General features: G+C 50.0%; 1 protein-coding gene across 3 annotated transcripts in view; it reads left to right on the top strand.

The window, feature by feature from the left end:
• The window catches only part of SLC2A9 (solute carrier family 2 member 9), an 82,875-nt gene that overhangs the window by 41,277 nt on the left and 24,061 nt on the right, over positions 1-17,537 (top strand). For all 3 annotated transcript variants that reach the window (XM_077302327.1, XM_077302325.1, XM_077302326.1), the window contains 4 exons: positions 2,846-3,006; positions 4,415-4,539; positions 7,790-7,935; positions 12,708-12,840. In XM_077302327.1, coding sequence (XP_077158442.1) covers positions 2,846-3,006; positions 4,415-4,539; positions 7,790-7,935; positions 12,708-12,840 — 565 coding nt within the window. The remainder of the gene's footprint in view (positions 1-2,845; positions 3,007-4,414; positions 4,540-7,789; positions 7,936-12,707; positions 12,841-17,537) is intronic.

Genomic DNA, 17,537 nt, shown 5'->3' with positions numbered 1-17,537 from the left:
AAGGACACGAACAAAATGGAGAGGGGTCAGAGGAGAGTGACAAGAATAATCCAGGGCCTGAGGACAGGCCCTGGGAGGAAAGGCTGAGGGACTGGGGAATGTTCAGCCTGGGGAAGAGGAAGCTGAGAGGGGACAGGAGGGCTCTCTTTAAGGATTTGAAAGGTTGTCACTTGGAGGCGGGCACAGAAAGGTTCCTGCTGGCAGCAGCAGAGGAATAGGACATGCAGTAATGAGTTAAAACATGTAGAATGGTACCAGCTAGATTCCAGGAAAAAATGGTTTACAAAGTACAGCAGTGGAATGGGCTGCCCAAGGAGGTGGGGAGCTCCCCCTCACTGGTGGTCGTCAAGCAGCAGCTGGACAGATCCTTCTCCTGGATGCTTGAGGCTGATTCTGCCTTGAGCAGGGGGTGGGACTAGGTGGTCTGGGTGACCCCTTCCCACTCTGGGATTCTATGAGTTTAGTTCACCAGTGGAATGGGCTGCCTAAGGAGGTGGGGAGTCTTCAAGCAGTAGCTGGAACGATCCTGATCCTCGATGATTGAGGTTTACCCTGCACTGAACAGGGAGTTGGACTAGATGTCCTCTAGGGCAGTGTCCCCAGCCCCTGGTCCGGGGACTGGTACCGGTCCGTGGATGAGTCTGTACCGGGCCGCGGCTCCTCCTCGTTCTCCTCCCCAGCTGCTGCCTGGGGGGCTGCCCTGCCATTCTGCTGCCAGCTCACCTTTGGTGCTCTCTGGCAGCTGCCATGGCTGGGGCTCCCCCTCGGCATGGCACTGCGCAGCTGCTGCTGGCAGAGCCCCCCCAGCGGGCAGCAGGAAGTCAGGGGCGCCTGCGGGAAAGCAAGTGGAGCAGGGGCTCAGGCGGCAGCGTCCCTCGGCAGAGGACTCCGCCCCCCCCCCCCCCCCCCGGGCCTCAGTAAAATTGTCAAGCGTTGACTGGTCCCGGTGATAAAAAGGTTGGGAATCACTGCTCTAGGGACACTTCTGTCAGGTGCTTCTTCCATTCCCCTCTGATCTGCTCCTTAGGTCACCGCTGCAACTGCTGCCTTTCATCTCTCCCCCTGCTCCCTGGAAGTGGGGATTTATGTACGCTCTCCCTGCACCTTTGAAATGGGAAACAAGTAGGTATATGTAGCTCTGCTTCAGCCGGTTGGCCAGCATCCCCCAGCCTGCTTGTCTCTGGGTTTCACACCTAGCTAGGATCAAACGTTCGCTCAATGGGTTTTACCCGGGTATGTGGAAAAGGGGGGGGACCTGCTTTTTCGTCTATAAAGCCCCCACCTGATCTGAGTACTTTGTTGCAGTCAATTCTTCTATTCTGCGTGGGACCTTGGCAAGGTGATCTGCCCGTATGTCTTTTAGTCAACAAACTAACTTTGGGTTAAATGCCGAGTCGTGGGATTGGCCGTGTGGGAGATTGAGAAAGGATTTTGCAGCAGCCCCCGCACTTGGTCCATGCCAACTTCCAGCTCTAGGATTCCTTGATGGTTAACTGCATGTACAAATGGATCTGCTTTATAGTGAAACAAGAGTCCTTATCTCTCTGGACTCCAGTCGCTCCCACCCTGTGCCATGGGCCTTGACCCCCAGCCACGCCTATATAGCTTCTGTACAAACATCAGTAATCTCAACATCAGTGGTCCCCAACCTTTTTATCACCGGGGACCGGTCAACACTTGACAATTTTACTGAGGCCCGGGGGGGGGGGGGAGTAGTCTTTTGCCAAGGGACGTCGCTGCTGCCTGAGCCCCTGCTCTCCTTGCTTTCCCACCGGTGCCCCTGACTTCCCGCCGCCCACTGGGGGGCGCTGCCAGCAGCAGCTGCGGAGAGCCACAGTGAGGGGGAGCTCCATCCATGGCGGCCGCTGGAGAGCACCAAAGGTGAGCCGGTGGCAGAGTGGCAGGGCAGCCCCTGAGGCAGCAGCTGGGGAGGAGGAGCTGCAGTCCAGTACTGACTGATCGACGGACCGGTCCCAGTCCCCGGACCACCGATCTACTATTTTAGATTCATGAACAGTGAACACAGGGAAACCACCCTTCGGTTCTCTGTATTGCCTCTGGGTCGGTCTCTCTCTCACATTCACACACACACACACACACACAGTATCTTGACTAACAAATCAGTGTTTCTAAGGATTACAATATTTGCATTGTACTGCCTCCCTTTTGGAATAGTTTAACTCTTTCATGACTGAATTTGTGGACGCCTGCTATTCTAGCAGTTGTGGGTCAGGCTAGCAGTGCTAAGTCCACCCTGGGGCCACCCTGGAGATTTGGCAGGTGGATCTTGGTGGGGGCAGGATGGTCAGGAGGACCTCATTGGGATACAATGCTATTTAGTAACAAAACAAAACCCACAACCACTTTCTCCAAGGGAGTGGATCTCTACCATCCGGAGATCAGTGGTCATTTGGGGAGGTCTCCAGTCGAGGCCCCACCTGGAGGTTGGCAACTTTATCACCCACTGGCCAAAGGGCACAGACACATTTTCCTGTGGAGAGAATGAGCTGCCAGGTTCCTCGTGATGAGGGAGGCGGTCTGCTAGCTTCTGGAAGCCTGTGGCCACTTGCAGGGTGGCTGCTCCTCTCCTTGAGTCTGCCCGTCCCGCTGTCCCCCCCTCCCTCCCAGATCTGCGCCTTTCTCTCCTTCCCACTTGCCCAGCTCTCATGGAGAATATGCTTATTGATTAGAAATACGTATTTCATTGAAAACCAGGATGGCTTTAAACAAAAAATTCCAAATTGAATAGGTTGTTTCAATTTTTTTAATGGTTTACAAATTTTTAATAGTTCATCATCATCCTACTTGATTGATGGCCATGTTTATCATTCTGCTTTTCTGTTAGTTCATCAAGAAGTTCTACAATGAGACGTGGGCACAAAGGTACAATGAAACCATCTCCGAGGAATCCCTGACCCTGCTGTGGACGATCTCGGTGTCCATTTTTGCCATCGGTGGGCTGGTTGGTGCTTTCATTGTCACTCCAGCCGTCAAGTATTTTGGTCGGTAAGCAAACTACAGATATTTCTGTGCTGCCCAATCAGGCACTTCTGCCTGGTTGCTCCTGAGGGATCCCGCAAGCATGTGGGCATTTTACCATCAACCCCAATTTAAGGTGACCCCATAGGGTTTTCAGGGCAGGAGATGGTTGGCCAGTGCAGCATGACCCAGGACTGCCTAAGGAGGTGGTGAGCTCCCCCTCGCTGGTAGTCTTCAAAGAAAGGTTGGATACACACTTTTCTTGGATGCTTTAGGATGCTTTGGGCTGATCCTGCGTTGAGCAGGGGGTTGGACTAGATGGCCTGTGTGGCCCCTTCCAACTCTATGATTCTATGAGTCTATGACTTGTTGCCAGGGCTGACAAGATGCTGCCCAGTCCGGCCAGTCCGGGGCAAGGGATTGTATTCCTGCCGGTGAGCTCAAATGACAGGCTGCCTTTCATGGCCAGGATGTGCCCCCCCCCATGCCCAAGGATGCTTGTGGTTTGTGTTGCTCATTTGTCATGTTTTGAACAAGGGAGAGTGCCAGATATTTAGTGACATTGTTCATAAGAGCAGAAATCAGAATTTTCGTTGGCGATGCTTGTAGTGATACCTCAGCTTTTTTGAGGTATGCCAAGTATATCAGCGGCTGGTGGAGCCTTTATGTAATGTGCTTTTTAATGGTCTGGGGGGGGATGTTACACTCTGCCATGTGAAGAGCCAGAGTCCAGGAGCACCTTCAAGTCTAGCTAGATTTGTGGCTGGGAGGAGCTTGCCTGAGTGCCTCTTTCTGCTGCTGCCTGCAGACTGACAGGGCAGCCCACCTGGATGGACTCCCTGTGAAGTCTTCTTTCCCACTCTGTTTCATGTTAATGGATGTGAGCTGCCCAGTGCTGTCATTGACCCAGCTCTCCATTGGATTTTATGTATTATTTATTTTCGAAATGTATATGCTGCTTCTCCAGGGATGAGCTCGGAGGAGGTGTCCAACTGAAACAATGGAAGAAGAGCAAGCCATTAAGAACGACTCAGAACTATTCAAAGCGAGCCATAAAACCAGGCAGAAGCCATTAAATACCAAGGGCTGAAAAGGAGCCTGGGTTTTATAACAGCCCTGAATGGCCCAGAAGCCTCAGTCCATAAAACAGCCTAGAGAGACAGAATCCTTTTACTTGAAATCCTGGGTTAAAAGGAGGGCATGTTTTGGCCTCATGCCTAAGGGCAAAAGAGGTAGGGACCAGGTGAGCATCCAGGCAAGGGGCCACCCCTGGGAAAGTCCTGTCTCCGGACCTGCCCCCCATCTCCTCTGCATGTGGCAGCACAGGGAACAGGGCTTGCGAAGAAGGTCTGGAATGGGAGGCTGGACAAGGCCGTGGGAGAGGGTCCTTGCATGTGAAGGTGTCGGTACACTTATGTGTTTTATTTCCTTCCAGAAAACGGACGCTTCTGCTAAATAATGTGTTTGCCATTGTGGCTGCGTTGTTAATGGCACTTTCTCAACTGGCAGGATTCCTTGAAATGATTATTCTGGGACGATTCATTATGGGTATTGACGGAGGTATGAGTTCACTTGTGCAGTGTACGCTTGAGAAATTTGTGCTGGACAAGCACTGTTTACCCAAAGTCCTGATATTTCAGTGAACTGGGAGAGAATGAAGAACAGGAAGGGCCTAAATGTTTAGAAATGGAATCAGTGCCAATAAAAGCCAGAATTCTGAATGAATTTTCTGAGCAAGGGTTCTCTTTCATTGGTGGTGGAAAATACCATAGTCACAGCTGACTTGCGGCCATCTTGTAGGGATTTTAGGCAATAGACAGATGGGGTGGTTTGCTATTGCCTTGCTCTGCAGAGCAACCGGGGTACTCCTTGGAGGTCCCCCACCTAAACACAGACCAGGGCCGACCCTGCTTAGCTTCCAAGATCTGATGAACTCTGGCTAGCCTGGGCCATCCAGCTTAGGGTTCTTTTTGCTTACAGAGTTGTTATCTCTTTTAAAACACAAAAAGGGAGAGAATGTTTCCCAGCTGTGAGCATAAAAATCCCATAAGAAAGAGGTAATAACTGCAGTCCCTGGCACTAAAACTGCACAGAACTTCCTTAGCACAGCAGGAAGGCCCTGGTCTGCACCCTGGTCTACATCAGCAACCACAGCCAGCAGCACAAGTTAAAAGAAAGCAAACACTTAATATGAAGGAATCATATTAAAATAGCTGCACCATACAATAAGGGGATGTCAACACATTCACAGCTGCGGATGATATAAGAAAAGTGATTGGTGAAGAGGCAGGACCCAGTGGTCATGGGAGATTTCAATTACCCAGATATCTGTTGGAAGACCAGTTCTGCTAAAAATGAAAAGTCCAATGAATTCTTGACTCGTTCTGGTTTCTTTGGAAGATACTGGGTTGTCAAATACTTTGATTAAAGTGCATCTAGCAGCAATTTCCGCCTTTCATGTGCAAGTCGCAGTTTCATTTTTTTCACATCAATTGTCAAAAATGTTTTTGGAGGGTTTAAAGAATGCATATCCCCCAAAGAGCCTCTTGTGGCGCAGAGTGGTAAGGCAGCCGTCTGAAAGCTTTGCCCATAAGGCTGGCAGTTCAATCCCAGCAGCCGGCTCAAGGTTGACTCAGCCTTCCATCCTCCCGAGGTCGGTAAAATGAGTACCCAGCTTGCTGGGGGGTAAACGGTCATGACTGGGGAAGGCACTGGCAAACCACCCCGTATTGAGTCTGCCATGAAAACGCTAGAGGGCGTCACCCCAAGGGTCAGACATGACTTGGTGCTTGCACAGGGGATACATTTACCTTTACCTTATCCCCCAACTACTACAATTGCTCCACAGTCTGTCCCTGGTGATATCAAAGTTACTGCATAAACCTTCTGAACCTCTGGCAACAGTGGACTTGTCTTTCTTGTCCTACAAGACTGCCTTTTCAGTGGCCACAGCGTCAGCATGTTGGGTGGGTGAACTTCCTGTACTTTCTGTTCTACCCCCATTCATGCAGGTCTTTAGAGATAAGATTTTACTAGAACCTAGTAAAATCCTGAGAAACTATGAGAAACAATTACACACACTAGACGTTTGATAATCACGTCTCTTTTATTTAGAGTTAGATCCTTTTGCAAGGATGACAGTCTTTTCATTTACTTTCACAGCCCCAATAAGGGGCGTAAAGCTTCCTCACAAACCATTTCCCAATGGATAGTTTCCGCTATTAAGCTTACATGTGCTACAGTATAGTTGGACTGTCCCTCTGGCTTGACAGCATGGGCCCTGTTGTCATCTGCATCCTTTACAGCTGGTCTTCCTGTTCAAGACCTCTACAGAGCAGCCATGTGGTCCACACCAGGTACCTTTATGTGACATTGTTTCCTGGATGCAGAGACCACAAAGGAAACTTCAGTGGGTAAAGTGGTCCTTCAGCCAATCCTCTGCTCATAGCCCTCTCCCACCATCCTATGGTGAGTTATCTTGCTAATCTCCTATGTGGGAATGCACAGAAGCCACGAAGATGAAAACAGGGTTGCACTTACCTGTAACCGCTGTTCATCGAATGGTTTTCTGTGCATTCACACAACCCTCCCTCCTACCCCACAGTGGGCTGCTACGTTTGCCTTTTTGCCCGCCAGTGGCAAAGGGGTTAGGACTGAGGGGAGAGTGCTGGATCCTCCCATATCATGTGACTTTAGGCAGGAAGGTCCTTCTATGATGGGAGTGGCTGGCACTCTGGGGAGTTGTTTCTAGAAGTTTCTTTCTCCATGGCAGGCCTGCAACTTCGCAGTACCCATGTAGGAATGCACAGAAGCCACGAAGATGAAAACAGGGTTGCACTTACCTGCAACTGCTGATCATTGAGTGGTCTTCTGTGCATTCACACAACCCACGTGGGATTGCACAGAGGACCACTCGATGAACAGCAGTTACAAGTAAGTGCAACCCTGGTTTTTTTATACCCCAATTTTCACCACCTGAAGGAGTCTCAAAGCAGCTTCCAAACACTTTTGCCTCCTCTCTCCACCACAGACACCCTATGAGGGAGATGGGGCTGAGAGAGCCCTGGCAGGACTGCTGGGTCAGAAGGCACTATCAGGGCTGCGACAAGCCCAAGGTCACCAAGCTGGCAGCATGTGGGGGAGAAGTGGGGAATCACTCAGCTTGCCTGACTAGAAGCTGCTGTTCTTAACTGCTACAAAGTTCTAAGGGTGGCTTACTTGGTACTGGAGTCAAGATGTATTCTGAACTCTTAACTTATGCACATGGTTATGTACAAAGGTTATGGGGTCACCCCTGGCCACTGGCAGGGGTGGGATGGGATGGTTGCCAGATCCAGGTTCGGAAACTCCTGGACATTTAGGGATGATGCCTCAGGAGGACAGGAATTTCAGTGAGGTACAAAGTCCATGCTCAAAAGCATCCAATTTCTCCAGGGAACCTGATCTCTGTAGTCTGGTGATGAGCTGTGATTTCAGGGGATCTCCAGGTCCTACTTGGAGGCTGGCATCCCTACTGTGTCCTCCCCAAACAGGTTCAAATAATATTTTGAAGTTACAACATCATCCCATGGCAAAGAACTTTGTCCTGCTGCTTTAGACCAGCATGGCTACCAACTACATCTCCCATCATTCCATGCTTCATGAGAACTCTCCCACACATTATTGGTTTAGTTTTGTGCAATACACTGAGTTTTTGTCTCAGCCATAGTCCAATTATTCTTGTTTGATCTCTGCTGCTTGTTGATTATTAAAATCTAAGGTGTGTTTTGCTGCAGAGTTATCTTTTTTCTCTCTCTCCCTCCCTTTGCAGGTATATCTCTGAGTGCTCTCCCCATGTATTTGAGTGAAATTTCACCCAAACAGATCCGTGGATCGTTAGGGCAAATTACTGCTATTCTCATCTGTGTCGGTGTCTTTACGGGACAAGTTCTGGGGCTTCCTGAAATATTTGGGAAGGTTGGTAAGATTCTGAAATGTATTTTTACAGCAACAGAGGGCAGAGGGTATTGCCCAAAGCCCAGGCCGGATTTGCAGACATATTTCCTTCCAAGCTTTTCAGTGTGGAGCCCAATCCACAAAGAAGGAAGACAGAAGTAACATCCTCTCCTGCCTCTGAATCAGTCCTGCACTTTCTGTTCACAGGCGTACTTTATTTATTTATTTATTTATTTATTTATTTATTTATTTATTTATTTATTTATTTATTTATTTATTTATTTATTTATTTATTTATCATACTTCTATACCGCCCTCCCCGGAGGCTCAGGGCGGTTTACATTATAACAGAAAACAATACATAAAACAGTCTGTAGAACATGTATAACTGATAACTAATAATTGTAACCAAATAACAACACAGTATAACAGTAAACAATATAGTAATACAAACAGGTCCAGGGCTTATTGATGGGATTCTGAGGGGGGGGGGGAGCAGGGGCCCTTGGTCGCTGATTGATTACGTCTGGTCTCGGCCAAATGCCTGGTGGAGGAGCTCCTTTTTGCAGGCCCTGCGGAACTGTTTAAGCTCCGTCAGGGCCCTGATCTCCTCTGGGAGCTCGTTCCACCAGGTGGGGGCCAGAACAGAGAATGCTCTGGCCCTGGTCGAGACCAGGCGGACTTCTTTAGGGCCAGGGATCCTTAGCTGATTGGAGGCAGTAGAGCGTAGAGCTCTTTTGGGGGCATAGGCGGGGAGGTGGTCCCTCAGGTACACTGGGCCCTGACCGCGTATGGCCTTGGAGGTAATTACCAGAACCTTTAGTCTGATCCGGAATTCAACTGGTAACCATTGCAGCTGGTGGAGAATAGGACAGGGGTGGCCAAACTGTGGCTCTCCAGATGTCCACAGACTAGAACTTGTGGCTGTGCCCACCATGATTTGTCTGATTTCCAGAGGTGCTACCAGGCCCTTGCTGTGACCTTTGGGTCTGAGCTGGCTGTGCTCTCCGTTTTCGGAGTGTTTGCAGAGCAGGACTTTGCAGAGAGGCCCTGAAAGACTGGCTTGTACAGATGCGGAGGGCAAGAATATCAACTAGGGAGCTTGCGGGTTCACTTTGGAATGCTTTAACTGTAGTTTGTAGAGGGCGGGGGAGTAGCTGCTGCATGTTCATTTTATAGGTGGATGAATTACAAGAAAGGCTTCAGAATTCAGGCTGGAAACTGAGGACAAATCTCGAGTGTAAGAAGTAATTCCCCTCGGGCCCACTCGGGTCCTTGCTCACGTTCATAGAGTTGTGAAGCAGGCGGACGCTGGCCAGACCCACGTTGACCAGAGACGACAGTGGAATAGGCACACAAGGCTCCCTCTCTCTTGCCACTCTGCCTCGAGTCGTATTGCAGCTGCAATCTGCTCTGCAGCCACTTGAGGTCGCTATTTTATTGATCCAACAGGGAAATTTGATCAAATAGTTTCATAGGCCTGTGACGCTCACATTATTTTAGTGGAGATTTCTGATGCACTACATAAAAATAACATTTGAAACATTTCAAACTCATTTGAAAAAAAGCCGAATTAATAACATAAGGGCAATAAAATCAGAGTCCAGTGGCACCTTTAAGACCAACACGGCTACTTATTTGAATAAATTAAGGGGCCCATTTCAAACGTAGGCAGACAGAAAAAGAGCCCCCCTCCCCCTTCTGCCTGAATCAGTCTAGGGAGAGGGCAGCTTTCTGCTTTTGTTGTTTCTGTTCATTCCCCACAGTTTTATCTCTCCAAGATGCTCAGGCCCAAGGCTCTTCCCCCTTGATTTCACCCCCACAACAGCCCTTGTGAGATGTGCCAGGTGGAAAGAGAGTGGCGGAGTGGAGATTTGAGCCCTTTCTAACTCTGGCTTTTTCAACAAGAGTGTGGTGAAACCCTGGGTTTTCTTGGTGCCCCTGGAAGACTCTCCCAAATGGGTGGGAGGTAATTAATTTTTAATATATGTTTAGAATTTGTTGAACATTTATTGAGTGATATGACCATATATGGTCATGTTGACCCACCCCCATCCCAACATGGCCAATGAGAGGCCTGGAGGGGGTGGGGAGGGGAGGGCCCCCGGGTGGGCGTGTCCACAGCTCTGCTTCCAGCCATATTCTGTGTGACGGTGCCACCTCTGGGGTCTCTCGAAGGCGGAAGAATGCCTCAGGGGGTTCTCCAGGGTAGAAGAGTTGAGAAAGGCTGCCCTAACCATTCTGAAGAAGGACTGTGGCCCTTCCCTGTTCTCCAAGGCCCTGAATGTTTCCCCCTCTGAGCTTGAAGGGGGTCCCTAGAGCTCCCGTTATATCACCCCTGGGGAGGAAGAGGAGGCCGGCCACAGGCATGGCGTTACTGAATTAACGAAGCAGCGTCGGGGGGGCAACTGAGGCAGAGAGAGGAGAGAGGCAGAGGGTGTGTCTGGCCCCTGGCCACCCACCAGACTTCCATGCCAGAGCAGGGATCCAACCCTGGACCTCCCACAGATCCTAGCCTGACTCCAACTCCTGGGCAGCCCTGGGTCTTGGGGGCCAGGAAAGAGGGTGGGCTGCTGCCGCCACCACCACATTTTAGTGCTCAGAAAGGACTTCCTTGCTTGAGGGGGGGTGGGGTGGCCTACCCAGGGTGGCCAAATCCCTGGAGATTTGGGGCCTGAAGAGGGGGAGGTTCAGGGCAGGGTGGGACGTCAGCAGGGTCCAAAACCATAGAGGTGATCCAAATCAGCGCAAGCGAGCTTCATGTGCTCCTGCCTGGGTGTGTCATAACTAGGGTTGGCCACCAAAGTGGCCATTTGGGCCTGAAGCTGCTGGTGCCCCTCCCCCCACGCCGTGGCTCTGGCAGCTCCAGGCACATGCTCAGCCCTCGTCAAAGCCTCTTCTGGGCTGCCTGACGCAGACGTTGGGCCATTCTTCGCTGCAGCCGCCGAGGGTCATGGGAGATACCTTTGGGCTGTAGGTGCAAATGATTTATTTTCTTTGTTTTATATACTTAAATTTCTATACTGCCCCTCACGGCTCTGCTGGCTTGGGGCAGTTTGCATCATAATTAAATATAGATCCATAGACAAAATAATAAAAATACAATCCAAACGTTACATTAATTAATGCTCACTGTTGTTCACCACCACTGATTGACCAATACAACCTACCCTTGCATTTAGGGGAAAGTTCATGGATTTTATGGCCCATTCCTTGTTCTGTCGTTGGTTTGTTCGTTGGCCCCGATGGAATGCCAGGTGGAAGAGCTCTGTTTTGTAGGCCCTTTGGACCTGTGAGAGCCCCTGTAGGGCCTGCATCTCTTCTGGGAGCTCATTCCACCATGTTGGGGACAGGGCTGAGAAGGCCCAGGCCCTGATTGAGGCTGTCCAGGGGCAGAGCAAAGCGCTCTTCAGGAGACATATTCAGTTAGGTGATGCCAGGGCCAGGCCGCAAATGACCCTGAAGGTCAATACCAAACCCTTGAACCTGATCCCGAATTCACCTGGGAGCCAGGGCAGTTGCCTGAGGACAGGCTAGATGAGGGACCTCCAAGGTGTCCTGGTGTGGATCTGTGCCTCTGTGTTCTGAACCAGTTGCAAGTCCCGGGTCAACGTCAGGCCGGTGTGGAGCGAGTTACCGCAATCTAATATTGTGGTGACTGTTGCAAGGATAGCTGAAGCCAGGTAGGGCACGAGTAGCTTGACTTGGTGGAGATGGCTCAACATCCTGACAGTTAGAGTGGTTCCTCAGTGGAACAGGCTTCCTTGGAAGGTGGAGGGTTCTCCTTTTTGGAATTTTGTAAGCAAAGGCTAAATAGTCATCTGACAGAAATGCTGATTTTATGAACTTAGGCGGCTGGTGAGTGGGTGGGCAGGAGGGGATGTGCCAGTGTTTGTCTCTTGTGGCCCTTCCTTCCTTGCAGACCCAGGGAATTGATCATTGCTGCTGTGTGATGGGAGGTGAATTTCTTCCAGGCCAGGCTGGATTCTGGAGTCTTTTGGTGGGGGGATCACTGGGGCTCACCGTGGGTGGGCAGGTAGCTGTGAGTGTCCTGCATAATGCTGGGGGTTGGACTGGGTGGCCCTGGGAGCCTCTTCCCACTCTAGGATTCTGGGGTAAAATGCCAGCTGGGCTACTCTGGGGGCCAGAGCCTTCACGGACAGGGAGGCCCTGAAGAGCATGCCCAAATCCCTAGCAGATAGAAGTAGGAAGCAATGTGGGGATAGTGGGTGTTTCCCAGGGAGGATCTTCCCCTGTGGTGCTCATTTCCCTCCTGCCTGGGTATTCTGTTTAGATCCTAGTGTGATGCCTGTTGATCATCAGGAACTCTCTCTAGATGGGTGGTGTTTCCCGTGAGGGAAACTCCCCATCATAGTTCCAAGGGCCAATTGAGATCTACCCCCCCCCTTCTCACCCCAGTGGGAACCTCCTGTTTCTGGGGACAGCATTTTCCCCTGCTGCCCTATAAATTCATAACGATGACCCTGCGAGGTCGGCCATCCTGTGGCCACAGTAGGGATTTGAAGCCATTCCCGCAGTTCAACTCTAAAGACAACTTTTAAAAACTAGCTCGTGTTCTGGGAAGGATTAACCACAACAGTATGCACTATGGGGGGATGCAGAGGGGATCTTTTCTTTTTAAGTATCCTCCACCCGCCTGCCTTCTCTTTCTAGCAGGAGGTGCCGGGGATTGGAGCAGAGCCAGCTGTGTCTGCCCGCCACCTCCCAGCCATGGCCCCTCTTCCTTTCCCGTGAGCCAAGATGCAGCTGAGTGACCTCTGCTTTGTTTGCAGGAATCCCGGTGGCCGTTCTTGTTTGGGATGATCGTTGTTCCAGCAGTCATTCAGGTTGTGATCTTGCCTTTTCTTCCAGAGAGTCCTCGCTACCTGCTGCTTGAAAAGCACGACATAAAAGCAGCAGAGAAAGGTAAACGGTTGTATTGTTGTTTGCTGCACTTGTAAGGGTGATTCCAGTGACTTAAGAAACAGAACCTTCTTCTGGGTGCCAGCCTCTCTCTGCTCCTCAGTGTCTTCCCCCCTTTTAGCTCCTGGGTTTCACAATATGAAAAATGCCTGAGATTGATTGGTTATATTCAAATACAGCATATTGTCAGTTACTATAAAACAATACCAACAAATACAGACTAAAAGCATATTACAGCAGGAGCTATATGTTATTGATAAAAAATATTAAGGTATAACGTATAGTAAAACTAGAATTTCTGTTTCTCTATTTAAACAGAACAGAGGGCAGGGACCTGCAGAGGACGATTTCATTTATTTGCTTCTGCAAATAGCTGCCTTAACCTCATGACTGTTGTGCTGAATTGGCTACCTGCTGGCATAGAGTCTCATTCCCTTCCCATAGGAGAAACCTACCGTATAGACTCGCATATAAGCCGAGTTTTTCAGCACAGTGTTTAGCACTTTTAAGACCTCCTGGCTTATACATGGGTAATTGATTAACAGCCTGCCCCCAGCCAGCCAATCGTAGCATTGCATCTGCAACCTGAGCTCTTTGCTAGTGGCCTCCAGTTAACCTTTGCCTTCTAAGAGACCAGGCACAACCAACAGCGACTGAAGGGTCCCTGCTCCCCCCCTCTCAGAACTCCACCAGAGTGCTCTGGACCTCTTTGCACTGTTGCATTGTTTATATTGTTACCACTATCAATTATTGTTATTCATATGTTTTGTTCATACGTTCTATGTAAACCGCCCTGAGCCTCTGGGGAGGGCGGTATATAAATATAACAAATAAATTAAAATAAACTCCTTTCACAAGCCCTGTAGCCCCAAGTCCAGACACAGATCCTTGGAGCCAGGAGGGTTGGATCTGGGTCAGAAGCAAAAGCCTCCTGGCCCGTTTGGTTTTACAAATTAAGTTTGCCAGTCCTTTCAGTGATGACTGATGGCCAATCACACGTTTGGCCCCTTCTAACCATTCGAAAGGTTGCCTCTGGGAGTCTGAGGACAAGGACGGACCAACCAAGACAGGCGGTGAAAACGTTTTGGAGGAATTAAGCAGAAAGGAATCAATGCCCCTGAAACGACTTGGGATGTCAGAATTATGTGCTGTGAAGGGATTTGAAGACTGGCACAGGCAAAGACAGAGATGCTTCTGCACAGCACTGAGAGGGGATTTTAGGGGCATAATCTCCACTCTCATTTCCATGGTGAGCTGTAGAGTGGACAAGTCCTTCATCCTCCAGGTACCATCACAGGTGAAACAGGCTGCTTGGCTAACATCTCCTAGTGGTGCAACCTTTACCTTTGAGACTGCAGGATTCAGACCAGCTCAGACTTAGTGCTAGTTTGGTGTAATGGTTGTGTGTGTGTGTGTGTGTGGGAGGGGAGTTGATTCCCCACTCCTCCTGCCCACAAAGCCTGCTAGCGGGCCTGGGACTAGACTCTGTTCTCCCAGAACTCTCTCCACCCCAAGGTGGTAGAGAGCTGTGGGTAGAGGAAGGGAAGGGGATTGAATGATGCTTGGAGATTCCTGGAGGCAGAGAAGAGCAACTGTTTGTCTTCTGCGAAATGCTGTGCCCATCTTTGACTGATGGACTGGGTGAGACGGGAGGCTGGTGTGGGAAGGCCGGGGATGAAACCACAGCAAGGGAATGTCTGTGCTGCTTGGGGGAGGTCCAGTCATCTCGCTTAGCCATGGTGAGATACTCGGAATGAGGTTTGGACAGCCAAGTGACAGAAAATTACCTTTTTGAGTCACTCTATATCATAACAATGGTCTGCTCTTTTGAGGAAAAGGACATGGGAGGAAAACACTCTTGGCAGCTAATAAATAATATTTCCAACAATTTGTTTCTAAACCAAAAAAAATGTAGTGACGTTTTTATAAGCTTTTTTTATAAGCATTTTGGACTTCATTGGAACAGGTTTGGAAATTTGGAGATTTTTAGACAGAGGCTGGACAGCCATCTGATGGAGAGTCTGATTCTGTGAAGGCAAAGGGGTGGCAGGTGACAATGGATGAACGATAAGGTTGTGAACGATAAGGCATACCGCAGGGAGTTGGACTAAATCAGAGGTCTCCAACCTTTTTATCACCGGGGACCGGTCAACACTTGACAATTTTACTGAGGCCTGGGGGGGCTAGTCTTTTGCCGAGGGATGTTGTTGCCACTGCCTGAGCCCCTGCTCCACCTGCTTTCCCGCTGGCACCCCTGACCTCCCACTGCCCGCTGGGGGGGGGGGCTGCCAGCAGCAGCTGTGCAGTGCCACACCGAGGGGGAGCCCCAGCCATGGCGGCCACTGGAGAGCACCCGAGGCAGCAGCCAGGGAGGAAGAGAAGCCCCGGTCCCTGGACCGGTCCCCGGACCGGGGGTTGGGGACCACTGGACTAGATGACCCAGGAGGTCCCTTCCAACTCTATGATTCTACGATTCTAGGTTTGTCAGATTCAGTTTCTAGCATGAAGTGAGAAAGAGAAGGAATGAGGGCCTTGGATCACATGCTCCAGTGACTCCCAGCACAAAGGTCTGTGCAGAAGGCTCCTTGGAGGGACCTGGAATTGGCAGAATCTGTCAAAAGTGGGGCAGGCACCAGAAGCCCCCTAGAGGCTGCCCCACAGTCAGCATAGGAGGTGCCCATATGGGTCCTATATCATCCCCTGCTTTGAAGAGCGTGGATTGTGCCCGGACAGGTGCTCATGGCCTGATTCAAAGCGTGTTGCCTCAGAAGGAAGTGCTATAAATCGGTCGTACCTTGTTATGTGTAGGGAAATGCTGCCACCAGGGGGCAGTGCAGGGAAGGCAGAGCTGAACCGGTTGAGTTTCATTGCTGAAGGGATGACCAAAAATATGATGCACATTTCTTCTTGTGTTGGTTTTGAGAGACCTCTTCATCCGTGGGGATCTGTGGTATATTACTGCCCAAGAGCCAAAGAGAGGAGCTGGATGGATTTCCAGGAGAGTTGCTAACTTGGGGGTTGGAAGTTCCAAAAAACTGAGGATGCTGCCTTGGGGAGGGTGGGGTTTGGGGAGAGGAAAGAACTCTGTGGGGTCTAATGCCATAGAATTCACCCCCCCAAAGTAGGCCCTTTCTCCAGGGGGACTGATCTCTGCAATCATGGGATCAACTGCCATTGCAGGTGCTCTCCAGGCTCCCCTGGAGGCTGGCAAGCCTACTGACTACCCAGACCCCTCTGACTCAAGTTGCTCTAGTTGTAGGCCTCGTTCGCCCGGGGGTGACCAAGCTGCATCTTCAGACTGCACAAGGAGACTCACGGGACTTTTAGAAGGAAAATGTTTCCCAGCCAGTCTCCATCTAGGCCCCACAAATGACTGCTTGGCGCAGTCAGGAGCCGCCAGCCGTGTGGGAGGGGAATCACATGGCATCTGGCGGCAGCAGAGTCCCCGGGCAGGGTGGGCATGTCTTGGTGGGGTCACTAGAGTCCCTTGACCTGCCCGGTGGTCATCTTAGAGGCTTCTGCAAGTACCTTCTTATGTATCTGGGGCGTGAGGAATACAACATTTGTCCTTCCAGCTTCTGTGGGAGTGGTCAGATCAGGACAGAAATCTTCTGCAAGGCTGAGGCTCAGTTGGAAGAATCTCTTTTCCTCATGCAGTGGGTTTAAAAGGATTAGGCAACAGGAGACATGGAAGGTCTCTGCTTGAGACCCTGCAGTCTGAGCAGCTTCCAGCCTGAGTAGACAATACTGACCTTGATGAACCTGATCCTGATCCAGTCTCAGGCAGTTTCCTATGAATTCAAAAGGCTGTGTGAGGAAGGTGCAAAAGACCCTCAAGAATGGCAAAGGCCAGGAGACAGGCGGACTGAAGGCTCAGCCGTTAGCAGAGGACAAGGTGGAAAGGGAGGTGGGACAGACAGCGCTTGGGGCTTTAGTCTTGGCGAGGCTTTCCTTGTTTCGGATTTGGAAAGAACAGGAAAGTTTTTATATATTTTACCAGGTTGTCTCCAATTTGCTTTTTTTTTTTTGCGTTAAAAATGCATTGAAATGAGTAAAATGTGTAGTATTTTGGGACTAGAGCTCTTTTTTAAAAGAAAAGAAAATGGAGATTTGGGAAACTGAAATTTCTGTCATTGCAGAACTGAGAAAGGCTGCATGCTCCCTTCCATGGATCTGCAGCATTAGTTGACCACCCGCAAGGAAGCAAAATATGCTGAAGATGTGAAAATCAGTACTGATTAATTTCCCCCCTAAATTTTGCCTGCCTGTCTTTCTGTTTCCCCCTGTTTAGCATGAACTGCTCACTTCAAGCCATGCTGTTAAATCTTAGTTTGAAGGCTGCCTAAGGAGGTGGTGAGCTCCCCCTCACTGGCAGTCTTCAAGCAAAGGTTGGATACACACTTTTCTTGGATGCTTTAGGATGCTTTGGGCTGATCCTGCGCCTATATGGCCCCTTCCAACTCTATGATTCTATGATTCTATGAGTATGGGAAACAAGCAGGAAGAACTAGAAGTCCTAATAGAAGAGGCCTAATAGGCATTGCAGAAACTTGGTGGGTTAACACTCACAATTGGAATATTAGGGTTGTGGGATACAACTTATTTAAAAGGGGCAGACGAAAGGGGGGGGGGAGTAGCAGTATATGTTAAAAGTGTGTATACTTGTGAGGAAGTACATTGACCTGAGAATGGAAGTTCAG

This window comes from Paroedura picta, chromosome 10, assembly GCF_049243985.1.
Source record: "Paroedura picta isolate Pp20150507F chromosome 10, Ppicta_v3.0, whole genome shotgun sequence".
NCBI lineage: Eukaryota > Metazoa > Chordata > Lepidosauria > Squamata > Gekkonidae > Paroedura > Paroedura picta.
Note: the sequence above shows the minus strand (reverse complement) of the source record. Positions and strands in the feature narration are given on the sequence as shown.